Raw genomic sequence first — 27151 nt, 5'->3', positions numbered from 1 at the left:
TTTCATTTTAGGGTACCTGTAACTCCTGGAACAAGGCTGCTTGCTGTTTGTGCCTGTCAGCATCTCTCCTGGCAGATGAGGTTGTTCACCAGCTGCCTCACATGGACAGCTGCTCCCTTCCCAGGAGACTGCCTGAGCCAGGTGTGACAGGGAGGGGTCATTGCTCTTGGGAGTGAACAGAGAACAGAAGAATGAAAGAAATGGGAGAGGTTATATTGCAAAGTGACATTTTCTGGAAGAACTATTTTGAGTAATTGGGGTCTGCAGAGAGCCGTGTGTTTCTCAAACTAGAAAGACTTACTATGCATCGTGCCAGCAGCTGGCAAAGGATTTGGGTTTTAGCAGAAACACCAATGGAGAGGGACCCACTTCCCCAGATCCACTCCTCTGGTAACCCAGGCAGGGACATCACATAACCCCTTTTAGAAGCCTCCTGAGCTTCCTCTTTGTCTTCTCAGATGGAAAATGCTTGTCCTCAAGACAGCAGCCATAAATCCTTTCATATTTGTCTTGCTGGACTCAAGGAACAACACTCCCCTCATCCCTCATAACAGAGTCTGTTCTGTGCTGTTTCTATTCTCTCTGCCCCTCTTTTAGCCTGGCTTCTGGAACGTGGGTGACCAGAAGCATAAGCAATAATTAAGCTGTGGATATATATCCCTAAAATACTTTGAAATTTAAAATCACATTTGAAGTTTAAAATCACCAAATCACCTCTTAAAATGACATTTGCCTTTTTTCTTCTTCTTGGATGCATCATAGGGGCCACAGACTGACTCTGTGGAATCAATTAGAACACACAAGGTCTACTCCATGACCACGACTATGATGATGAGCTCCCAGTGAGTAAACTACAATCTTATTAATTCTTAAGTATATGACCCCAAGCCCCACAGAACTGAATTTCATCCCATACCAGTTACTCTTGGCCTCGAAGCGATCTTTCCCAAGAGGCAGAGCATCCCCCTGTGCTTGGCACTGGTGAGGCCACACGTTGAATCCTGCGCTCAGTTTTCAGCCCCTCACGACACAAAGGACATTGAGGTGCTGGAGCATGTCCGGAGAAGAGAAAGAAGCTGGGGAAGGGTCTGGAGCACAAGTCTGAAGATGAGCACCTGAGGGAGCTGGGGGTGTTTACCCTTAATAAGAGGAGGCTCGGGGGACGACACGACAACACACCTAATGGCCATAAACTAAAACACAAGGAGTTCCACCTCAACCTGAGGAAGAACTTCTTTCCATGGACGGTGGCAGAGCACTGGAATAGGCTGCCCAGGGAGGTTGTGGAATCTCCCTCTCTGGAGACATTCCAAACCCACCTGGGCGTGTTCCTGTGTCACCTGCTCCGGGTGACCCTGCCTTGGCAGGGGGGTTGGACTGGATGATCTCCAGAGGTCCCTTCCAACCCTAAGGACGCTGTGATTCTGTGAATTCTGTGATTCTGTCGCCTCATCGCTCTCTACAACTCCCTGAAGGGAGGGTGGGGGTCAGTCTCTCCTCCCAGACAACCACCAACACAACAAGAGGACCGGGGAGTTTAGGCTGGACATCAGGAGGAATTTCTTCACGGGAAGGGTGATTAGGCATTGGAATGGGCTGCCCAGGGGAGGTGGTGGAGTCACCGTCCCTGGAGGTATTTAAGGAAAGACTGGACGTGGCCTGGCGTTTAAGGAAAGGCTCGGTGCCCTGCTGTAGTTCACATGGCGGTGCTCGGTCATGGGGTGGCCTCGATGATCCCGGAGCTCTTTTCCAACCCGGCCGCCTCAGTGCCACAGCGCGGCAGCGCCGCCCGCCCCGCTCCGCCCGCGCGGCGCCCTCCCTCAGCCATGGCGCCGCGCGGCTCTGCGCCTGCGGAGGCCCCCCGGCCGCCTTCGGCAGCGCCGCGGCGCGGGCCCGGGCAGGAGCCGCGGCGGAGCCGCTGACGGTGCGGCGGCAGGCGGGGGGCGTGCGGTGAGCGGGGGCGGCGGGGGGCACCGAGGCCGGGGGGGCCCGGGCGCGCCCGGGGCGCTCCGTGAGGGTAACCCCGCTGTGTCTCTGCCGGGTTTTGCAGCACCATCGTCCTGAACAACCCGCGGCGGCGGAACGCGCTGTCCCTGCCCATGCTGCGGTGCCTGAGGCAGGACCTGCTGCACGACGTGAAGAGCCGGGAGCTCCGCGTCATCGTCATCGCGGGTACCGCGGGGCGCGGGCGGGGATGGGGCACACAGCGGGGTTTAAACCCGGACCTCCCTCGGAATTGCAGGGGACGGGACGGGACGGGACCTGTGCGTTGTGTCCCTGCCACCCCCGTGCTCTCCTGCACCCCCGAGGTCTCCCCCTCTATTCCTGTGTACTCCTCCCACTTCCCGCTCTCATGTACTTAATTCCTCCTTCTCGAACGCAGCTTTAACAAGTCGCTTGGGTTTTGTTACGGTTTTGGTTTTAACCAACATGTCTAAGCAGGAACACCTCCCAGGATGTCCATGTTTCACAGTCGGGCTGTGCAGTGTGTTTACAGTTGGTGAGCTGCTTACTTTTGCAAAAACAATCAGCAGGTGAAATAATTTGTTTTAAAACAAGAATACTTTAAACGGACCAAAAGCCAAACAGAACAAGAGTTCTAATAGTTACCAAAGTAAAGCAGTGACATTCCCAGATACTGGTTTTGGACAGGAACAGGCTGAGCTGGGATGACACTTGTTGCCTTTGGTGACATACAGATTGGAGTAAACAGGGCTCACAAGGGTTCTGCAAACCAAGTGCTTTGTTCTCCTCAGAGCCAGGATCAGCCAAATTATTGCCACTGGTTTGTCAGAACTATTTTTAAAACTCTCAGAGGAAGGAGAGACCATAATGTCAATACCACAAGTCACCCATAACCCACGGATGTAAAACAGTTTCTCTTGGAGCCTGTTACAGTTTCCTTCATTTAGGTATTAACCTGGAGAGTTCTTGAAGATAATGGAACCTGAGCCATTCTTAAGCCATCTTTCTTCCTCTGCTATTTTAAGATAACCTTCCTCTGCCCCCCTTCCAAACATCTCAGAGAAATTGGTTATTAATTTAGGATGATGCTGTTTCCTATATATAGGGGAAACACTTTGTGTTAGTGCACACACACAAGTGGAAGTGAGCTGACTCCACAAGGGTGAGTTTAAATGCACATAGTCAGCATTTCCAACAGCAGTTACAGGCTGGGAGTACAATGCTGTGGCAGTTGGTGAGCCCAGTTGCATTTGGGTTTTTTGTTTTAGTTTAAAAAGGAATTGCATGTTCCTGTTGATTGCCAATTCCCTTGCTGAATGGCATGCAAAGGAAGAAATTTCAAGAAAATAAAAGACTTCTCAGGGAATGCTTTGGGTCTTTGTTAACAGAGACTTTGCAGTGGATTCTTCTTCAATGAGGCATAAATGCAGATGTGATTAATTTCCAGATATATATTGCTGATCCCATGAGCTGACTGACAATAATTGTGTGTTTATTTCTGATCCTTAAGAAACAAATCCAGGTTGGGTCTTACACAGTTGTAGCTGGAAATGTCATATCCATGCAAATATCTGGGAAGTCCTGAAGGATTAAAAAGCACCACATTGGTTTATTCTCATAGCACATATCCTCATGACAAAGGAAAACTGTTGTAAGGACTGCATACCTGCAAAGGGTGTTTTGATCTTAGCAAATCCAAAGCTTAATTCCACAAAAACCTGCTGGTTTGCTGCCCAAACCCTGAACATACTTTTTGGGAATCTCTAGATGACAGTTTTAGCAGTAAAGACACCCCAGCAGTCCTTCTGGTTCTCCTCTAGCAGAACAATCTTTTTTCTTTTTTTTTTCCCCACTCTGACCTCGAACACCATGACACTAAAAATATTGATGCTTGTTTAGCAAACGTTAATAATTAATTCTGGGTACAATAAATAGGAACTAACTGTATTTATCAGTCTGAGAGCAGAGCACTCCAGCCTTGCTCCAGCTGACCAGTTTGTGTTGTACCAAGGAGCTGTTTTGAACAGTATCCTTACAAGAAATTGGGTTCAGAGCCTTATATATAACTGAGTTAACTGGAATGGAAGTAAAACTAGGCCTTGAAAAGTGTTTATGGGTGTTACTGTGGTTAAATGTTACATTGTGGCAATTAAAAGTTGTCACAACCCCCAGAACACAATATTTTCCAACTCTTGTGCAAAACTCCCTCCCCAAACTCCTTTTTGACCATGGACATCTCACTGACATCCCTTTAGCTGGGGCATTGATGTGCCATTGCCCCTGGTTTCTTGATTAATTCAGACTGACTTTTCCTCAAATTCTTTGCAGCTGAAGGACCTGTATTTTGTTCTGGCCATGATTTAAAGGAACTGTCAACTGAAGATGATGTGAAGCATCATTCCCAAGTGTTTGAATTATGTGCAGAGGTAAGCAGTCCTCTTTGAGTGACATTGCTTGTGTTTGGTATTTAGAGGAAGCATTGGTGTGAGGAGGGACAGCATTGCTCACTTACTTGCTAAAGCACAGGCTTTTGCTCCAGATTCCTTGCTTTTTGCTGCTCTGCTATTTTGATGGTGAATTTATGTTTTCCCTGGATTTCTCTACATGTAAATAAAAGGGCTGCAATAACATTGTGCATGTCTCCAACAATGGGTACAGTCACAGTGTTTTCCTTAGTTTAGCCAGTGTTCTGTACAGCTGAGTAGTTGGGCAATGTCATTCCTAGAAATCTGGGGATAAGCACCTTCAAATCACGTGTGATCCAATGTTGTTTCCCAGCATCTAGTTGGGAACTCAAGACCAGCTTAAAGGTCAAATAGACAATGTGGAAATAAGATCTGACTCACAGGTTGCCCCATCAGCAGAACATACAAGTTCTTGTTACAAAGACACAGTCCTGGAGGCTGAGACATTAAGGTGAATCCTGGAGCCTTTGGAGGGAATGGCAAACCCCCCTTTGATTGTGACAGCACTAGAATTTGATCCCTAATCCTGCTCAGTGTGACAGCAGAAAGTACTTTGAAACCCTTTGTTCTCCTTCCTGCAGTACTAATGATCTCTATACACATTGCCAAACCCATACTTCAGGAATGCTGAAAAAGCCATGTGTGAAAGCTACAGGGGAAGGAGCCAAGATCCAACAGTTTTGGGGTTTTTTTTGGTCAGTAGAGAGAGAAAGGTACTTTTGAGGGCTTCCAAACAGGATTGTGTCTTCCTAAATTTCGATACCGATCTCTTTCTTTGTGCATGCAGGTTATGACTTTAATCCAGAAGCTTCCAGTGCCAGTGATTGCCAAAGTAAATGGCTTGGCTACAGCAGCAGGCTGTCAGCTTGTGGCAAGCTGTGACATCGCGGTGGCAAGTGAGAAATCCAAGTTTGCTACTCCTGGGGTAAACATTGGGCTGTTTTGCTCCACGCCAGCTGTGGCCTTGGGCAGATCTCTTCCAAGAAAGGTAGGCTGCCTTCCCAGACATTCTTTGTAATTTTGCAAGAAGTAGGTCCCCATGTCAGGAGTTTTAGTTCCGTTGCCTGAACTTTATTTTCCTGTAGTACAACATTCAAAGTACTCTATTGCAAAAGGCATCTCCATAACTCTTTGGACTGGGAAAAATAATAAAGGGATGAACTCGGTTTAGGGAAAGCAGTTTCCCACTGATGCAATTCCAGCCAGCACGAGCTCATCCCAGCAGCACAACAGCTCAGTGATCCCTTTCCTTCCCAACAGACAGCTCTGTGCTTTAGCCCATGATGTTCTCCCCTGAGGAGGAAACCCCTGCAAGTTCAGGATAACAATCCCACGGAGGTATCAATTCTCACCAGGCAGTGACATTTCACTGCCAGCATGATCTGCCTGGCTGTAGATCAAGATGCTCTAAGTAGCATCTGAAACCCTCCTGTACTGTCTTCCTGTTTTATGTCCTACTGATTGTGGCTGCACATCTCTCACTGCATAAAAAATGGTACGATCTGTAAAGCTTCCGTAACTGAGAACAGGAATTTTAAGTTCTGATCCAGCTGGATTTATGCAGACAGACTCTCCAAGCCCAGCAGGGCTCTGCTGAGATGCAGCACAAATCCCATTGCTGGATAAGAGCTTCAGCTTGAAATTTCCCATCTGTAAGGCCATCCTGTTCAAATACAGTCCATGGGGTTTTTTCCAAGTCTGCTGTAGTGTACACTTGTAACTATTTCTGAATTAGTATTTCTTGGGGGTGTGATTACCTCTTTAAAATGTGCAGGATATACTTTTCCCTGTGCCACTTTTCAAAGTAGCAAGAGCGTTCCCTGCAGTTCCCAGGATTGCCAATTTTACCTTTTAACAAGTGAAATGTTGCCATTGTTTCAAAGATACTAATGAGGATAATCAGCTCTTATGATTCAGGCATTTGCATGAGGAGTCATGGAAAAAAATCCTTATTGATATATAACATTGGACAGTCGCTGAGTATTTGAGGGATTTTTTAATTTGAAACCTCAAGTACCAGATGCTGGAAGCAGCAGGAGACTGAAGTAGCTGTGGCTATGTGAAGTGCATATTTAAAACCATCCATACCAAACTTAAAACTAAGGCAGGTGTTTTCAAAAACTGCACATATGCCCAGCTTAAAATACCAAGTTCAGTCATTTGACATTGTAGATGACCCACATGTCTCTTAACTCCTGCAGCAATCCGTAGAGATTGTGGGCTTTTGAAGAGAAAGCCAGAGGTGTCATCCTAGGACAGCTGGGATCAGTGGGCAGGTTTTAAGAGACTAGCTTTAGACTCAGTCCTTCTCTTTGCTGAACCCTCTTAATGTGTCCTTGGCAGTTTAAGAGGCCAAAAGATTTAAATCTTATGTTTGTTAAAAGAGTGACTTGTGCTTGGAAGAGGAGGAGGCTGCTGAAATTCCCCAAGCCAAGCAAAGCAGTAAGGCCACTGGATTGATTAACACAAAATTTTTCCTCGTTCAGGTGGCACTGGAGATGCTTTTCACGGGTGAACCCCTCTCTGCCCACGAAGCACTAATGCACGGGCTCGTCAGCAGGGTGGTGCCAGAAGACAAGCTGGAAGAAGAGACCATGAAAATCTCTCACAAGATCTGTGAAAGCAGCAAGTCCGTGCTGGCCCTGGGGAAAGCCACCTTTTACAGACAGATAACCCAGGACCTGGACACTGCTTACAAAATGACTACTCAGGTCATGGTAGACAATCTGACTCTGAGGGATGGGCAGGAGGGTATCGAAGCCTTTATCCAGAAGCGGAAGCCAGTCTGGACACACTCTCAGGAAGAGAAGAAATGAGTCCTGCCTCTTAACTCACCTTAGCTGTGCTTTATGATTCTTCACGCAGTTGCCTTTGGGAATTGTATTTTTGTTCTTACTGAAAGTTAAATTTGTCTTCTTGCATATGCCAGACACAATAAATTTATTCTAAGTGTGTAATAAATGTTAAGAAAAATCAAAGAAAAAATGGGTTTTCTCAGCAGTGAATTTAATCTGTGGTTTTAGAAGGAACTCTGTGCTGCAAAAATCAGTTTAAGATGTCCCTGGTTACTTAGGGAGTCACAGGGACTGAGAGAGAGCTCAGATCATCCTGTTCAGTACCTCTCCCCATAGTTCTAGATGAGAATTTCCATTTATTAATAGAGATTAAAAGGCTTGGACACATTCCAGAGATGATGGTAGTAGATATCATAATGAATTCTAGGACTGTTTGGGTGTTACAGACAGAAGCCTGTAATAGTGATCCATTACTCCTTATGGATATATCTGCTTATGAATTGTATGTATCCCACAGAAAATCCTGATTTTCTACTATCAGTTCAAGCACTTCTCCCAGCTCTTGAGAATTGTGCTGTTGGCTCCAGGGAGGATGAGCATGGCTTGGGGCAAAAGCCACCCCATGGGCTTCAGCAGAGATCCTCACCTGGCAGTGACTTGACCCAGCTGTAATTTTCAGGCTGTATGTGTTCAGTTTATCCCAGAATCTTGGATGTATTAGTTGGCAAGTCCATCTTTGTGCTCAGAGCTGGGCTTTCACCAGCACTGGAGCAGTTCAGCTGTGGATTTACACACTTGACAACCTCCTACAACAGGGATTCAGCTGCTCCTCTGGGTAATGTGAACCTGGTTCCAGGAGGACTGTGCTCTGCCAGTCCTCTCCTCACCTGTACTGGTGCTGGGGTTATCCTTCCCAGGTGCAGAAACTCACATTTCTCCTTAGGTTATGTTTTTTGGAATTGAAGCCAGGCCCTTGGGTGTGTCAGTCACTGCCTCAGTTCCAGATCACCTGCAGACTTGCTGAAGATCTGTTACTGGTGGTGATACTGAGTGATACAAGTCTTGATATCAATCCATGGTGATCAGCATGGGATGGCCTTCCAGCAAAGGCATTTTTTCTGAAGTTCCACATAGCCAAATCATGAAGGCTCATCCTTAAATAGACATCTAAGCAAGATCAGGTGAATCACTGTATGGATGGGCCTTTTATTCTTTGTTGACAGTAAAAGTAGCCCAAAGTGCTAAGCACAGACTTAGATGTCTTCAGTTAGATCAAATTAATCCTGCTACTAAAACTCCAAATGTGGAAGCATCATGAATCAGGAAGGATTTTTTTAAGGTATATTGGACCCACGTCCTTGGTTCCCTGTCTCCACTTGTTCCCTCAGTTCTCCACTGGAGTGAATCAGATCCCCAGTAAAGTCCCAGGACTGTCCCCATAGGCCTTTCACTGAAACCAGTGACATAAATACTTTTACCATTTATACATATCCAGCCCCACAAAGCAATTCTCTTTCCCATCTACAGGTTGAAAAGAAAGAAATTTTCAGTTCTGCTGCAATTTTTACTTTGAGGAATGGAAACTTAAACTTGAATTCACCACTGAACGTAGTTTGTTTCTATGGAAAAGAGAAAAAAGGGGTATATTGGGACTAGTTGTTTTAAAAATATAAATTTTTATTGTTACCACCAGTAAAGATGGGTAAGTTTATTAAGAAAAACTCACACAGTTAATATAAGTTAGGAACTGTTATGAGCAATTAAGAGATAGAAGAGTTAAATCTGGAGCCCAATAACCTTCATCATGTCCTTTTCAATGCAGTAAGATGCTGCACTTACACTCTGTTCCCACATGCTGCTCTAAAAGCATTAGGAAAGAGTAAATTGTTTTAAAAAATATTTATATTTAATGGCTATCTTGCAACTACTCAGCAAATCTTAACTGGCTCTTATGTTCCAGGCTTTTAGAAATAAGTACATTATCTGATTTTTGCAGAACAGTGCTCTTTCCAACTAACTGCAGTAATAAAATGGTTTCACTGGCCATCTTAAAGCATAAGTGACAGTTTAGATGAGCACATTCTTTCAGATATTTAGAAATTATTCTACAGCTAATTGCCATCTACACTGGGTGGGGTTTGGCATTATTAATATTATTATTATTATTATTATTATTAACTCATGCTTGCAATTTTTGAAGGAAAAAAAATGCATTTTAAAAGAATAATTACTTCATTTGAAATAGTTGTACCACAGTGGAATCAAATTATTCCTGCACATGGATTCATTCAGTTTGAATGGCCTTGTAGGACACTAATATTCCAAAGACACAGAAGTGTCCTCAGGCTTTTCCCTATGAGCAGAAGTTAATGGAAGTGCTGTGTAAAGTTAAGAACAGGCACACTTGAGCAAGACAAAATGATGTTGGGAGGGGAAGTTAACTATCAGAAATGGTGTCCTGGTTGGTTATGTGATAGGGAAAGGTTAGGACTGTTACCTTTATCCTTGGCTTTCCCTGTAGAAGACCGAGCACCATAATGTCTTGAGCTCCTTCACAGTTCAAATCTGTGGAAGCTGAGGAAGTACAATGCTCTGGGCAACTGAGTTCAGATCCTAAAGAACACTTCTTTTCAAGGCTCGTGGTATTTTTCAGTCTAATCCACAGGTATGACAAATGTTTGTCTTGTGCTTTCGGATCTTGAGTAGAAAAAATATGTTTTAACTCAGTTTTCACTATATTTGTACTATTTAATGCAATAAAGCAATTATGTAATTATAGAATCATAGGATCATCATAGAATGGTTTGGGCTCAAAGGGACCTTAAAGATCATCTTGTTCCAACCCCCTGCCATGGGCAGGGACACCTTTCACTAGACCAGGTTGCTCCAAGCCCCATCCAACACTTCCAAGGATGGAGCATGCACAGCTTTTCTGGGCAACCTGTGCCAGTGCCTCACCACCCTCACAGTAGAGAATTTCTTCCCAGTATCTAATCTAAACCTACAGTTTAAAACCATTCCTACTTTTCCTGTCACTACATGCCCTTTTAATTAGTAATCATCAGTTCCATAAATGGTGGCATCCACAGGAGCATTTCTCTCTTGCTTGAACCACCAGACAGAAAAACTTCAGCAGGTTTTATAGCATTCCTGCACTGGCCCCTGAAGACTGACAAAACAATTTTTCATTTTGGACTTGCGTGGGTTTTTTATTTTTGCCCACATCTGCCTTTCTTGTTTAATTTAATGGACTTACAAGCTATTCCTGGGAAACAGAGCAGTTCCAGAATTGTTAAATAAGTTCTACAGCCAAGAAACAGCAAACCAAATGATGGATTGGGAGCCTTACCACCGTGGTTATCTGCTGCCTGAGGGAAGAGTCTGTCCCAAAATAGCAAGGAGCCTCTTCCTTGTCACCCCATTCATTTTTATTAAAGGATCTCTCTGCAACAATGTCTGCCAGGTAATTACCCCAGTTTCAAGTGACCCTAACAGCATGTGGCACACACTTAGCCTTCTCTGGAAACTAAGCACAACCCCATCTTCATACAGCCTCTGGGATGCAGCTTATCCCTGGAAATGTCCAACAGGGACACGTTTTCTGTTCATATGGACAGGAACAGCTGGAATGGAAACCAGTCAAGGAAAGCAGGCAAGGAATTGCTGGTATGAATGGACTGAACTACCTCAGAATGCATGGAGGCCTTAGAAGAATGGCTCTGAGCCTTTACCTGGAAATCTTAGAAAAGATATATACAGGCAAAATCTAGAGGATATGGTCATGTCACTTGTGATGTAGCTTCAGGCTCCCCTCATGAACAAGGCAAACCTAAAGCCAGGGACCAGAGACAAGGAGAGTAACACTCAGCACAAGGTTGTTCCTAATTCATGGACCAGGCAATGACCTGCCTCACCACATCACCTGGGGGATATATGCTGAAGACAAACAGAGGACTTGGGTGATGAGCAAGGTATTTGTTCCACAGAGCCAAAGGACAGTTTATCTAAGCTTTTATATGAACTCCATGCAGTTTCCTTAAGGCTGCCCAACCCAGGATTCATCAACCTGGGTAAGAATTAGTTTCACATCGGTTTTAAGTAATCTCCTGTAGCTGTGGAGGAGAAAGCTTGAAAATATGAACTACAAAGGCCCCAAAAGCGGGACACAGTTAATATTAAAAATGCCTGACTACCTCACTGGCAGGAGTCAGCATCCGAGTTTTCCCCGTCTAGCTCATGATTCCTGAGCACTTGGATGGCAACACCGTGTCCTTCACAGGAATGCCTCTGGGTAATTCCTGTATTGTCATTCCTGCATTGCAGATGGGGAAAGTGAGGCCAAATGAGCTGTGCCTGAGGTCTCTCGGTGAGCCCGTGGCACTGGAACAGGGGCACTTGGAATGCTGACACCTGCTCCCTGTAATTCTTCAGCAACAAAGTTTTTGGTAAAATCAGCAGAAATTCAGGGTGATTGTGTGCCCTGAAGTGACTGCAAAGGCTTCTGAACAGGAATTATGAGCCACTGCATCAAAGGCCCCTTGCTTGACATTTATTGGCTTTTTGATGAATGTTGGGGTAATTCTACTGTCAACAGTTTCTCATTAGGAGCCTGGCAATGTACTTTCTGACCATTATCTTGCTCAATATCACACTCAGCTGCTACAAAGAGCAGGGATTTTATGTAAAACCCATCTATCTCTGTAGCTGCAAACTTTTCTAATAATCCTACATTTAAATAATCTCATGGAAATGCTGGCTGCCTTCTCTAAGCAATAAGGAGAAGAGACAAATGGTTAAATTTCCATGAAGACCTAAAGCTATAGGACAAATCTCATACTGCAACGAGTAGGATTCATTTGTCTTGATTCCACTGGCATTGCACCTCAATTATACTAATTCTGAATTTCCCTACTGAATAATGCATCCCCATCCTGTTTTACACTGACAAAGGAAGGAAAAATCCATCAGAGATGTACCCTTCTCACTCTCCATAGTATAATGTACCAACTCCTGGCTGCTTGTTGTCAATATTAGCAATTATTTTTGTCAAATCCATAGGTTTTCTAAAAAGAAAATAGCAGACATGTACCCATAATACCACTGTGTATTTGGAAAGGGGGAAAACAGTTTGTTCAACTTCGATGTGGCCAACTGTGGTAATTTTCACACTATGAGTTTTAAAACATTAATACTTTTTTGGAATATTTGTATCCTGGAGTCATGATAACAGGAGCATCACAGGGTTATTGTATATTTTATTGATCATGTTAAGAGAAAAAAATTGAAAACAAAACCAGGTGATAAAATAACTAACTGAATTTGTACTACTAAAATTTAAGCCAGATCCATGGGTTTGGTTCATGATTATTGTTCCTAGCTGCTTAATATGAGAGACTTTAATTTTCCCTCCAAGTTCACTGAAAATAAACATTCCTCCAGCCTAGGTAAAAACAAAACCAACTCTTTAAAGTAACTTGCAGAGCAGTGCAAGTTATCCTGTTGGACTTACCATGGCTATAGGTATTGATCTCATCCACTGACTGTGCTGAAGGAACATCCCCTCCTGCCAAGGCAGAATAGGTATGGATGGCAACATTTTGGCTCCTTTAGAGCCACTGTCAGGAAGTCTGATGTAATGGGCCATGTCTCAGGGAGTGGAAGCTCCAGCCATAACCTGCTTTCTGAAGGAGCTTTTAAGGACAAATGAACTGCAGTAAGAGAATGTTGACATTCAGGCTGCCTCGGCTGCTGATGACAGAGAAGGTGTCAGGCCTTCCCAAGTGGCACTCGGGTTTTATTCCAGACCTGTCCTCCTGTAAACAATTACAGTGGATGAAATCATGTTTGGAAAGGTGAGTGATGTTTTCCCTGTCATCTCTGCCCTGTCAGCATCAAGGATAATGTGATAGATAATACCTGCTTCCGTCTTCTCCACTTCCTGGCCCAAAATCATTCTCAGTGTAGACATTGAGTGATGCTTCTGGAAGGAAACAATAAAGAATTAGGAAACTGTAGAGAGAACATGGGGGAAAGGGAAAAGCAAGTGAACACGTGAAGTCATCCTCCTAATGTGTTCTTCAGTCTAGAAATTAATATTTTGCTCCCTGTACCCGTTTAATGAAATACACCCTTCATGCTATTAAAACTTTATCATCTGTTGTTTGAGGGAGTTAATCATGTAACAAAATCCTCAGTTCTGAGTGTTAGGACAGTCTATAAATATAGACATAGTGAATACTTCTCAGCTAATCTCCCTTCACTTTCAAGACCTCACTAGATAAGGTTATACATATTTTAAATTAGTGTGCTTTTTCTTTTATTTTTTTTTTGTTTGTCTGCTGTTGTTGTTTTTGATGGAATTCTTATTCTGCTTTTTCCCTCCCTCCTTGGGGCTTAATTTTAATATCTTTTTTTTTTAACAAATGCTAAGATTTTTCTACAAGTACACAAATTTGTAAAGCTGTACAAAATGCCACATCATATATTAAAACCTGGTAGCACTGCCATAAATACTGCTGTGGGGGAAAACATCAGGTTTTAATGCAAAACCTGTAAGAAATGAAAGAGATGTAACAGATGAAAGAGCAGAGCAGTGAGAGAATTTGGCTCTCTGAAAGGAGGCCCCTCAGGAGAAGCACCGAGGTGCTCTCCAGAGCACCCACACAGAGGAGTGGAAAACTGACCTAATTTACCCCTTTTTCATTGGGACCAGCAAGAATATCCATGCAAGGACAGTCAGCCCCTTATTCATTAGCCTGAGGTAATTAGTAATTATCAACACTATTACTTACTGTTGCTATTATTCTTGCTACAATCTACTTAATGCAGTGACACCACTTCAATTCAGGAATTTAGATTTTGATGTCTCCTCCCCATAGCTGGGCTTGGAAACTGCTTTTAACTGCTGAAATCAGAAGCCTTTGCTGCTTGAGTGGGGGAATAGCATTTGTCTGGCAGCAAGAGAAGACTTTCATCCTTTTACAGAGCCTGTGAAAACACACTTAGTCCTTACCACATACTCAGCATGGTAAAATGGAAGTTGCCAAAGATAAAAGTCCTTTTTCTTTGCTGTCTGTGGATATTCCTGTAAGCTTTTAGTCTTTTTCCACATGAGCATTTATTCAGAGCAGAGAACCCAGGAATATTTCCATGGACAGCCTGAAATCTTTATGAGGCACTGGATGGTTGAAATGCAACACCAATTTATTCAGCACTCACAAGGACCAAACCAGCAGAACCCAAACAGTAAATTTACCACAGGAAAAGTCCTGGTAAAGAGTTCAGTGGCAGTTCATAGGCTGAAAAAACACTTGTCAAAATGTCCTAGACCTTTCTGTCCCATTTGTCACTATAATATTTAATTAAAGACATTCCTATAGTCATTTGTTAGATAATTCTGAAATATAAATAAGCAGAAAACATATTTTAAGGCCATGGACAAAAAAGACCCCAAACAACAAGAAACCAAACCAAACAAAAAACCCCACTGCTGGTTCACTTTCTGGCTTTCTCACATAACTCCACTGTGACCTTGGACAAACTGACAGAGGCAGAAGAGAATTGTGACTGTCCAGTCCAACCTCCTATTAATCATTGCTTCCTGGCCTGCTCTCCCCCTCAAACAGCATTTGAATTTCAGCTTTGGTTGACCTAAGGAGCTACCTATCGTTGTGAAGAAAAAAATTTAAAAGGAAAAAAGAAGATGCAAAGGGTGTGATCTGTTCTCCTTGCAGTCAGGACTTTAGTTTATTTCTGCTTTGAATTCATCTGACTTCCAGGCAGGGCACCAGAGCTGTCTTTTTTGGGCTCAGCTGGACTTTTCAGCATCTCAGTGACTTACCTGTAAAATGGGGCTGATCATTTTTTTTTACTATGTGTTATCTGTGTTGTCCCTGTACACCACAAGGACTCCAGGGGAAATTTGGGTCTCACTCTGTGTGCACTCCATGTCTTGCACAACAGCTTACACTGGGCTTGTCTTTGGTGGGGGATGACTGATGTGTGATTGATCGATTGATGTATAGCATATGAGTTACAACAGTGAGAAAGGACATAAAAAAATCAAGCACTAAACCCCAAAAATCTCTGTCTGAGGGAGGTTCCTTGAGTTTACTGCTGATCCTCAGAAATCCTTGTTTGCTCTAGACCAGAGAACACTGGATTTTACGGTGATGGCCCCATACACCAAACTGTCAGCAGAGGGCAATGACAGCTCACAGCTTGAAGCGGCTCCCGGGGAATGTGTCCGGCCGGTTCTGCCAGCCTGGTTTTTCTACTTCAGTGCTCCCAGGGAATGAGCCCCTGCTCTATTCGGGCAGCTCTCTGGACAGCACATGTGAGAAAATACTCCTGGAAGCCCTGCGAGTCAGGGCTCTGAACTCTCTTCTCCCACTTTCCCTGCAGCCCCTGCCTTTGCATCCTCACTTGGAGGACCAGTTGCAATCTGATTCAAGACAAGTGACTCGGTACCAAATTCTGGGAAGGTCTTTGGAAGCAAGAGGAGATCCTGTTCTGCTTTAAGAAACACACCTGTGAGAAATACAGCTGTGTCTGGGGACCTGGACAGTTCAGCAGAACACAGTTTGGGAAAGCCTGGCTGTTCTGGCTTTCCTAGGGAGTCTTAGTTTTAGATCCAGATGAGTCTGTGTAGATTAGTAAGAGGTTCTGGGGGGAACAAGTGATTCAGAAAGGCCTTCCTAGTAGACTGCATCACGAGCCAGGCAGAAGAGGTGAGAGGAGTGTGACAATCATGCCTTCATGCCCCAGATTTTCAGGAATAGGTAGCAATCCAGAGGATAGGTCTCCCAGCCAGAGTTCAGCCAGCCAGGATCTCAGTGTCACCTCTTCCACCCTCCTTAACAGGTGAACTAAGTGGCACCATCTCTTCTCTCCATGACTCAGTTTCCCCACCCGTAAAGGAAGTTCTGAAGTTCTGTGTGACACACTAAAAGCAGTGAATGATAAAAACTAATCAACTGTGCTACTCACAGCTTGGTGATGAACTAATGTGCTTGTCACTGCTGGTCCAGACTCTGCTGGGCAGAGAAAAAAACTGCTGAAGGTGTTAGTCCAGATGGACTGTCAAAGCCAAAGCACAGCAGGAGCTGCTGAAAAATAAAAATATTCTCTCAAGTCCTCTCCCAGCAGGAACAATATTCCAATTGTAATGCAGATATCCTGCAGAGTCATTCCATCCCTCTGGGCAGGTGAACACTTTGCAGGAGCCTGCAAAGGCAATCATTAGACTATTGTAAATATGAACAAATACAAATGCCAGGTGTCTCTTTATCTGAGCTTCAGCTTTACTCCTGGCTTCATGAAAAGTAAGAGAGCACGGCCACCTATAATGATACCATTAATAATATTTGGAATTTCAGGGAATCAGCTGATTCTCCCCAAATTCTCATGCTGTAGAAGAAGGATGGGGAGCACATACGTTGTTCAAAGCCACGGTGATGGAAGGCTACAACTCCAAACAGCAAAAGAGTCAGTACATGGGGCTGTGCTGAAGCTGCAGAGGAATTCAAACAAACAACATCCAACGACCAGCTCTGGAATGCAGGGAACACAGCCAGGTCAACAAGCACACCGATAAGCAGCAAGGTGGCAAGTGGGGTCCAGCCCAGGCCAGACCTGCAGGAGCAAAGGGACAGAGGTTATGTCAGCTTTGTGCCCGGCAGCTTCTGGACAACTCTCACCAGCAGACTGGGTGGAAGATGTCATTTAAGTGCTTTGCCAGTTTTCACTACAAAGGCTCCACTCAGACCAGAGTCATCCCTGTCAGTGGTGATTCAGTGCCTTTTCCACCAGACAGCCTCAATCCCCCTGTCCAGGTGTGCTCCCACACAGCCCAGGCAGAGCTGACCTGTGCCCTCGGGTTTGTTTTCCCCTCTGCCACTTTTGATCTTTCCCTGACTCGGAGAAGCTGGTTCAGGCAGGAGCCATGTCAGACTCTGGCCATCTGTAACCAGATATTGAGCCACCACCAGTAACATCCCTGAAAGCAAACACCTGAAACTTTTGGAACAAAAAGCAAATGTTACCTCAGAGCGATAAGCAGCAATAATAGCAGACCTGGCAAGACAGTACTTTAAGCCAAAAATGTGCTAAATAAATACTTTTGCAACGTTTTTTTGAATCTTTTCTTCAAAGAAGCTGAAGCGTTGGCTTTAGGAAAAAGGCACAGAACATCAGGTTTTAGGAAAAAGGTACAGAACATCAGGTTTTAAGCAAAGTGTTTTTTTTTCTTCTTAATTATAAGTTTAAATTTTAAAGGGTTTAAGCAAAAGTTTAAGCAAGCATTTCCATATAGATTAAAAACAAAAAAAAAACCCAAACCAAACCAAAAGACTTTTATGTGGACAGAGAGTTCCTGTTAAGGCAGTGGTTGGTTGCATGGAGGGTACAAAAATAGCTGGTAAGTATATACGGGATGCCATTAAGAAACCAGGTGCTAATGAGACTGCTCAGGACTGAATCACGACTGCCTGTGGCTATTCCATGACAGCTCTTCCAGGAGGTGTCTCCAGCTGCCATGAGTCAGATCCCTGCCTCAGTGTCAGTGCAGGAAACTCCCTACAGAGAAGCTGGCAGGTAAATCCTTAAAGGCAAAGGAACCAGGGGCTTCCCACACTTCAGCTCTTCCGACTGCAAGAACAGGTCACAGAGGCAGCTTGGAGTGAGCACGGATAAAAGCAGCCTGGGAAGTGTCTCTACACTGGCACAGGCAGGAACCAGCAGCATTGTAAAGGTACAGCAGATGGCTGTGAGCCAGGTGTGTTCCTGTTGGTCCTTGAATTGATGTGGGCTCTGACACTCTTGTGATCTTGAACGTAGGCCTAGAGGACAGACTCGCCACTGCCTGAATTAAAATCCTGCCCTCGGTTCCCCTAGGCAAGGTTAATGACTATAATTTATTAAAAGGTCTATAATGGCTTGTTAAATGATGTTGAAAATGGTAGTTGCATGAAAACAAGTTACAAAGTGTCCTGACAAACAAAATGTTTTCACTGTACTGCCTTTCAAATGGAACATAACAGTTAAAAGTCATCCTTTTGTCACTTTTTTGGGGCCAAGAACAGTGCATTAACTACACACATTTGTATCTACCCTATACATACAGGTGCCCTATACTGTACTGTTTGTTGATGCCTCGAATGTGTGATGCTTTCCTTCCCATCATCTGCACTCCATGGACTGGCAGAGTCTGCATGGAAAGCAATAAGTGAACCACCTCTCCTGTTGCTGTCTCCTCTGCAGTGTGGTCTCAGTGAGGCAGCACCCCTCCTTGTGAGAACCAGGAAAGCATCCACAGGCATTACCTCCCAAGAGGCAAGGCTGGCAAGAGAGGAAGGGATTAGTGCACAGGTCACCTCACCTGCTCTGTTTGTGCTGATGTGATTCATAAAACACTTTCATAGCTGTTAAAGAAAAACTTGATATCCCACACTGGCAACGTTACTTTGGTATTTAGCATTTGCAAGAGACCCTGCATGGCTGGAACTCAAAAAAAGCCTCCAACATTCAAATTAATTTCTCCTGTTCCCAGGGTCATATTCTCCCACTAGCCTATTGCAAATCTTGATATCCAGTGTCCAGAGCTCAGGGCCCCAGCCAAAAATGCCATCCAAGCCCAGAGCTAATTGCCTAAGCTCCTTCAACAGTTATAAAGAGAAACAAAAGCTTCAAAAGATCAAAACACCCAAAATGCTGGGAGGTACAGAGCTGCCTACCACTAGCTGGTAGGAAATGGTTGCCTTGGAGCACCTGACCTTCACTGGGGAACTTCTTGGGAGCCAGAGTCTGACACATTGTCCTGAGCATAGGAATATTTTCAACAGTAGAACAGAGGACACTGCTGAAATCCACAGAAGTTTTTATGATAATATTTTTTTTAATGTTATTTGCACTTGTATATAGTGACTTTGCACTTACTTAAGGGCCTGGAAATTGCTCTTAGCTTGACATAAATCTTATTTATGTAATTATTTTTTTTCAGTTGGAGAGGCCTCTCCCATTCCAGCTTGAGAGGTACATGTGGTAGCAGTGTCCTGGCCTCAGAAACTGCCTGTTAGTGCAAGATCTGGTACTAGTTGTCACACTGCCTCTTCCATCTGTCTTTGCACAGCACCAAGGGGAAAAGGGAAAAAAAAATCTCAGCAGTAACAAATGTGCTTTCATTCCTCACTTTCAAGTGTGAGTTTTCCCTTTTATGGGGAGATTTCTCAAATTATTTACTATTGGAGCCTGATATCTTTAATGGTACCTTATTTCACCAAAAGAACAATTTATTCTGTAAAAAAGCCAGTTCTTTGCCACTGCCAGCTGCATGCAAGAACAAAATTACAAAGCACTCACTTAGATGAACTGAATACTTCATTAAACAATTAAGCAATAAGGCAGAACAAAGGCTGTGGTTTCCAGGCCTTGTTCTGTAATTGTATCCTAGAGCATTAGGAGAGCCAATGCTCAAGCATAGGGCTGCAATTTAGGCTAGGATTATCCTCTAATAGCCTTGTCCCTGGGATTAGGGGATTGCCACCACGGGGAATTATTTTATCCATCGATGGCAATGCAAAATACACGATTTGTCCCTGAAGGTCTGGAGGTGACGATTTCCATCCCTCTTTCCTCCTTCCATCTTCTTGCTGGAATGCCTTGATTAGAAGTTTTTATCTCTGCTTTCACTTTCTGAACCATGAAGGGAACCCAGCAGCCCAGTTTTTATGAAGGTGCAGTCACAGAAACCCAGTTCATGAGTAAAACCCCCTGAGTGTCCCTGGACACACTGTGGCCACTCTGAGCCTGCGGGACACTGAGGATGGAAAATGTCTGAGCCACGATGCTGGACAAGGTTAAGGTTGTGCTGAAATGTCCTGTTCCCCTCATGCAGCACATGTGGCTGGTGAGCCCTCCTGGCCAACGGAGAGGCACCGGCAGAGATAAGGCAGGAGTGGGTTTCGAGGCCGATAAGCAGAGACTGTTTGGATTGCAGACGAAATTTGAATGTCCAAAGTCCATCAACATTCTGCTACAGAGGCCTAAACCCCTTTCCTCATCTAGTAAAGGCCTGATTCAGCTCCTAATGAAATTACCAGGATTTGTTCCACTGACTTGAAGTTGACCCTGGGCAGAGCCCACAGCCCTACCAGCATCCCTTTCCAGAACAGTTACAGAACATCCTGGGTGACAGTGGCAAGTCCTTCCCTCAAACATGACCTATAAGGGATCCCTCCACCCTGCTCTCCTCCTCCATAAACCATTCAGTTCTGCTGGAACAGAAAATACAGCTCCGATGCAAAACACAGCTCACTCTATCACAGGACACTCTGTCCTTGGAACTGGAATTAAGATCATCCAGGCACATATCATGGGCCAATGGAAGACCATTAGAAGAATTAACTTTCAGTTCTAACAGGAATCAAACCAGAAATGAAAAAAAAAAAAACCACAAACCAAAAAAACCCAAAAACTAAGAAAGAAAAAGAAAAAAAGAAATTAAAAAAAAAAAAAAGGAGAGAGAAAAAAAACCAAAACACAAAAATCTACAGCATTTTTAAAAGACAGGTTTATTTCTGAGTATATGTATTTTATGCTCTCTTGGAATAAATAATTTTCTGTATTTCTTTTATTCTAGTTGCACTTCTCCCCTTTGGAAATACTACTATTAATACTTAATGCAAGTCAGTGACATATGTCTCCATTCCCCACAGGAAAATAAGTTGCATTAATTTCAAACTCACTGACACTGGAAAATAACCAGCTGTTTATACACACTGGGATGTATGGGAGAACAAACTATTATTAAATGTCAGAAAACATATGTTTTAGATAATAGAAGCCAAGGAACAACTATTAAAATCAGGCCACTCTTAACTAACTACTGCAACACCAGTAAAAGGCATCCCACCCCCCTCAAAACAGACAAAACACGGGAAAAGTGAAGTATTTGCTTTCAGAACAGGGTCTGCTGAAGGAAGAGATGAAAGACTAGATCCAACAGAGGATTTAGGAGCCAAAACTAGAATTTAAATGAAACTGAGATACTGCATGTCAAAAATACACCCCAGCTTCCTTTTCTTCACCCCCCCCAGCCAAACTGCAGACAAAGCCTGAAGGCAGCACAACTCATTAGGTAACTTCTTCCTCTGTAGAGTTTTCCTTGTACCTGCAAATCTTGTCTCACCAGTGAGGTGCACTAACACCAGAAGTAAGGAGAAGAGAGAAATTAGGTCCAGCTTCCTAGACAACTCACTAGTGTGCCTATCAGATCAGGCTCTTGGAGCTGCCAGAAAGGAAGGGGAACATGGCTGGATGGACTGAGAAGGCAGGAGAAACCACAGGGGCAATGGGGAGAGTTCTGGGGAAGGAGGGTACGTTGAGAAGCACGGGTGGGGTGGGGATGGTGGGGAAGGAGGCAGAAGGAACAGCTGGAAGACAGCAAGCTGGTCTCTGCAGTGCAGGCAGGAGACAAGAGAGAAGGGGGCAGCAGTGAATCTGTGTATCCAGAGGGCAAAAGGAAGACTGTGAAGGCTGGCTGGAGAGAAGTTAATAACCACAGCTCTCAATGCCTCCAGCTCTGCTTCTATACTGGGACAGAACGGCACTGCCCACAGCAGCTTCAGGGCTATTTCTCAATTAATTCATAATGTAACCTGGAAATCAGATATTCTTCTGGCTTAATCACAAATAGGACTAAATGCTAAAGGCATTCCTAGAGAGTACCAGATACAGCCTGTCTCTGCTCTCCACAGATCCTATCTCAGCCATTTTTTACAGCAAGCGATGGTATCTCAAGTGCTTGTCTAGGAAGATCCATCTGGGAGAATCCATTGTCTCTGCTCAAACTCATCTCTCACTTTCCACAGATGTACCCTCATCACCCAGGGGAGGAATGGAAGTTGCTCTCTGCAGCTTTATCTGACTTCCTCAACCTAAGTTTTGGTTTTGTCCCATGATACTGTAAACCAAATGCAAAAACATCTGGGCAAAGAAAAGATATAAGCTCCTTCCAAAAATGTTCATAGGATCATAGAGCAGCCCAGGATGGAAGGGAGCCTAGGTGAGATTATCCAGCACCCTGCCCAGTCACATCTTGAAAACCTCCAGCTCTACCCAGTTCCCTGGAAGGTCGTTCCAGTGAGTGACTGTTCCCACCATAAAAAATGTGTTTCTTACATAAAGATTAAACTTCTCCTGGAGCAACCTGTACCCATTGCCACTTGCCTACTCCTTGTGGCTCCTTGTGAAGACAGAGCATCCACCCTCTTTACAGCAGCCCTTTAAGTACTGGAATGCTGGGATGAGGTTCCCCCAAAGTCTTCTCCAGGGAGAACAGACCTAACTCCTTCTGTCTTTCCTCAGAGGGCGGATTCTCCAGACCTCTGATGATCTTGGTGGCCCTCCTCTGGACCCTCTCCAGTCTGTCTGTGCCTTACCTGAATGGCAGAGACCAGGACTGAACACAGTACTCCAAGTGTGGCCTGGCCCCTAATGGGTTACTGGGTTATGTTGTCCCAGAAGCAGGACCTTGCACTTGTCTGTGTTAAACTTCATACAGTTCTTGCTATCCCACTATTCCAGCCCATCCAGGTGTCTCTGTAAGGTGGCTGTCACTTCTGACACATCCACCTCACCGCCCAGTTTAGTGTCACCACCAAACTTGGGGAGGGAGCTTTCAATCTTGCCTTGTTTGTTTTAATCTACACAAACCTGAATGGCCACAAAATAAAAGCCACTGAGTTGGCACGAGAGAGGCAGCAGTGACATCTGGGCTGGGATATCTGCCTGCTGCTGAGTCACAGGCAAACCCCAAAGATTTGGTTCCTGTAAGTTTATCGCGCTGCTTGGAAATTCCTTCTGCCAGCTGGGCACTGAAAAGCAAGGAGTGCTGTGACACCAAAGCCTCCCTTTGGCTCTGGCTGTGAGTGCCCTGCCAAAAAAAGGGACACGGTCAATCCCGAGGCAAAGGTGTATGATGCAGTCATGAAGCACATCTCGTGTGGGATTACTGACTGCAAACAATAACAGTGACTGTGCACTACCTGCTGTTGGGACAGGACTTTGTACAACAAGCCACAGTCTTGTCTGGAGGTTTCCTATGGCTGCTCTTATCCAAATAACAAGTCGTGATAACACCGTGTTCATCACAACACTAAGACAACCATAATGACCGTAAATGTAACCCAACCTTCACTTTGGCTAAACCCTCTTTCTGTCACAGTTATCTCATATCTCAGTGCACATTTATTACCTGTTTTGTCTCTCTGTTGCCTTGTGTTCAAACTGTAAACTACCAGCTCTCTAAAACAGGATTATTCTTTTACTTTACACACACTGCCTTGCAGGAGGGACACTGAATTTTAACTGTGGGGCTTCCAAAGCCTACTGAAAGGCAAGTCAACAACAGATAGCTTTCTGTCAGTCTGTGTTTTCTTTCTGAGTTCTCAGTTCTACCAGTTCTTACCAAACCCAGGCCACATACAGAGAAAAAAAAAAAAAAGACAGATACAAAATGAAAACTATTTGTGAAGTCCAAACCAGGTGAATAAGATCCTCTTTGATCACAGTTGCTTAGTTCAATGTGTCTATTCTCAGCTATTTCCAGTAGTAAATACAATAAGCACATTCTGTGAGAAGAAACTTGAATTTTGGCCTGTAACACAAGGGAAAGGAGTCGGATTGGCAAGAGGAGTTTTGCAAACACGGGCCTGTTCTCGTGGCTCTGGATTGGGCAGCACTTCCAGAGGGGCTGCAGAATGGGCTTCCCACAGCCAGGGCTGTGCTGACACTGACAGCTGGATGTGTCAGACTCCACTGATGTTGGAGTGAGATAGAAGAAACTGGAAACACACACAAAATACTGTTTTGCTACATTAAGTGGCAACCAGAAATGTCAGTATCACATGTTAATTAATGATTAATGTTAGGGGAAGGAGATGCATACCTCACATATTTTTTAAACTGGTATAACGAGTTTTCACCAGAGCAGAGGAGGCAAGTTCTCTATAATACATAGTAATGGGCTGTGTACTTGGAACTGTGCTCCATAAATTTCCCCACCTTCAGGACAGAATGTGTCAACACACAGTTGCTCTCCTAGAATAAAGTCAGTACTGGGATTATCAGTACTGCTGAGGAACGAGGAAAGAAGAAAAAAAAACACACAATTGATGATCAAAAGGACAAAAAACTCTTTTGGATGCACCTGGGGAGAAAAATGTCAACAGAGCACATTTTTAATGGGGGACTACACCTGATATTACAAGGTGATGAGAGCAAATGAAGAAATAAAGAAAATAACACTGTAGAGCTGACAAAACCCTAGAAGTCTAGTATCTTCCTCAAGGTGATGTCCTACTTAGCAAGGAGAGCTGTAGCTCAGGCAGGGTGAGTTAGCATATAACACATTGTAAAAATAATACACTGAAGTTATCTAACATTCTACACTGTTGAATCTCAAAGCCCTTTGCATCTGTGTATTGATGTTTCCACACTGGAAATCGGTAAAGTACCTGCTTGCCTTTAAGTATATTCTTCAATTAAATGTTTCCAGAACAGTTGTCCTTAACCAGGGTGTCCATGCTATCTATATGCAGTAGACACCACTCCCATTTTGCTCCTTGATGAAATAAGGCACTTTCCTCTCCCGTGCTGTTGTGTGACAGGTGTTACATGGAACAGTCATATGATCCTGTACCAAGTTGTTGGCAGAGCCAAGAATAAAAGATAGAGGTGGGATTCATTTAGGCTAACATTAGCAAGCTCTAAACTGGCCCTCCAGTCCAGAGAGACATGTAAAACTCTGGTCAGGCTTCACCACTCTACAGCCACTGGAGATGTGTTTCCTCACAACATGATTTGTCCAACCCCTCTTAAGCCCGTGGAAATAACCTCTCTCTCTTGGCTGCACTATGACCAAACAGCTTAGATTAGACATCAGCTTTAACATAACCAAAAATCACCTAAGGTAAGTCTCTTTTTGGAATCTTAGTCATTCACTTTCCTCCTGGACACTGCTCCTGTGTCTCTGGAGAACTCTCAAGAGAAAACTACAGTTTGGGGGTAGTCTAATCTTGTCCCGCCCTCGCTGCCCCACATTGCACTGCTCTCTCTTCCCAGTCCTGTTACGCCATTTATTTTGGGTAGAATTGCATCTTTTTGAAATATCTCCATCTTCCATACTTTGAGGTACTTCCTTCTCAAGGAATATTTCAGCCACAACAGCGTGGATGAACAACAATGATTTCTGAGAGCAGCTTGAAATTTTAACAGCATAAGTCAAACTGTTAATTTGATGGCTGCTAGGGCCTTGCACAATGAAGGAGGGAGAGAACACCATCACCTGATAAATACCTGTGAGTAGGATGATATATTAGCAATAAATAGGAGTACAAATAGGTGATATTTGTTATTGAGCTGTTAAATATATGGGCGGCACAGATTAACAAGGCACACAAACCTCTTTTTCCCATTGAGGACACAGGCTCAGGTGGTTGGGACAGTCATTTTCTACCATCTCTTACCCTCATCATTTCCCAGTAGCTTCCCTTAGCAGAGGGACAAATGCCTCAGACACCAGCTCCAACACAATTTATCCTCACAGAATCATAAAATGGTTTGGGTTGGAAGGGGACCTTGAAGTTCATCGCATTCCAACCCCCTTGCTATAGGCAGGGACACCTTCCACTAGACCAGGTTGCTCCAAGCCCCATCCAACCTGGCCTTGAACACTTCCAGGGATGGAACAGCAACAACTTTTCTGGGCATGACTGGGGCTGGGCAGGTTTTACCTCAGGGTTCTCTGAGGGAGCCAAAGGTGTCACTGTCCCCCGCACTGCACCCACCACGGCGCCCAGCTCTCCTCCCTCACAGGGGGGCAAACAATCACAGAATGCGTCAGGTTGGAAAGGAGCACAGTGGGTCATGTGGTTCAGCCTCAAGAAGGATCATTCCAGAGCACATGGCACAGGATTGTGACCAGACGGTTCTGGAATATCTGCAGTGAGGGAGACTCCACACCCCCTCTGGGCAACCTGTTCCAGTGCACTGTCACTTACACAATAAAGAGGTTCTTCATCATGTTCAGGTGGAACTTTCTGGGCATCAGTTTCTGCCAGTTGCCTGTTGATCTACTGGCCGGGCTGGGCACCAACAAGCAGAGCCTGGATCCATCCTCTTGCCACCCACCCTTTACATACTTATATACACTAATGAGGTCCCTCAGTCGCCTCTTCTCGAGGCCGATCAGGCCGAGCTCCCCCAGCCTTTCCCCGTAAGAGAGATGCTCCAGAGCCCTGATCGCCTCCCTATCTGTCACACGCCGGGGTCCCCTCGGGCAGCGCTCTGGGGGTGCTGTGGCAGCGCAGCCCCTCACGCCGCGCAGCGCCCGCCGCCCCCTGCGGAGGGCGGAATCGCTCCTCACGCCTGCCCCGAGCGCCGGACAAAGGCGGCGGGGGCCGCCCGGGCGAGGCGGGGCCGCGGCGGGTGTCGCTCCCACCCCGGGCCGGGCTGAGGCACGCCCGGCCGCTTTTCCGCCCGCCGTGGGTGGCGGCCGGCGCAGTGCGCAGGAGAGCGGGCGGCTGCTCGCCGAGCCCCGGCACCTGCTCGCCCTTCGCCGGGAGCGGCGCGGGCCCCGCCGCCGGTGATGGCCCCCCCCTCAGGGAGCTCCCCGCCCCGCCGGAGCCCCCGGCTCAGCGATCTTCCCTCCCTCCCTCCCTTCCCCCTCCTCCCTCCCTGTTCCCGGCTCCCGCGCTTGTCTCCCCTCGGGACTGGGATCCGCTGGCGATCTCTCCCCGCTCCGCCTGCCCCCGGCTCGGTGTCCCCTCGGGGGGAGGCCGCGGAGCTCCGCGCCCCTGTCAGCCCGCGACGGGGGAATGGTCCGGCGTTGCTCTTATTACTCACTAATGGATTTTTAATTATCCTTCC

General features: G+C 45.1%; 1 protein-coding gene across 1 annotated transcript; it reads left to right on the top strand.

Moving 5' to 3' along the window:
* Nucleotides 1–1843: 1843 nt before the first annotated feature.
* On the top strand, nucleotides 1844–7403 carry ECHDC3 (enoyl-CoA hydratase domain containing 3). The gene is made up of 5 exons (XM_018068210.2): nucleotides 1844–1950; nucleotides 2051–2172; nucleotides 4294–4391; nucleotides 5218–5418; nucleotides 6917–7403. Exons 2-5 carry the CDS (start codon nucleotides 2100–2102, stop codon nucleotides 7244–7246), a joined length of 702 nt encoding a protein of 233 aa, XP_017923699.1. The 5' UTR covers nucleotides 1844–1950; nucleotides 2051–2099; the 3' UTR covers nucleotides 7247–7403.
* The last annotated feature ends 19748 nt before the right edge of the window (nucleotides 7404–27151 follow it).

Source organism: Manacus vitellinus, unplaced genomic scaffold (genome assembly GCF_001715985.3).
Source record: "Manacus vitellinus isolate BGI_N305 unplaced genomic scaffold, ASM171598v3 scaffold_13_pilon, whole genome shotgun sequence".
Classification (NCBI taxonomy): Eukaryota; Metazoa; Chordata; class Aves; order Passeriformes; family Pipridae; genus Manacus; species Manacus vitellinus.
This window is presented reverse-complemented; position numbering and strand designations above follow the sequence as displayed.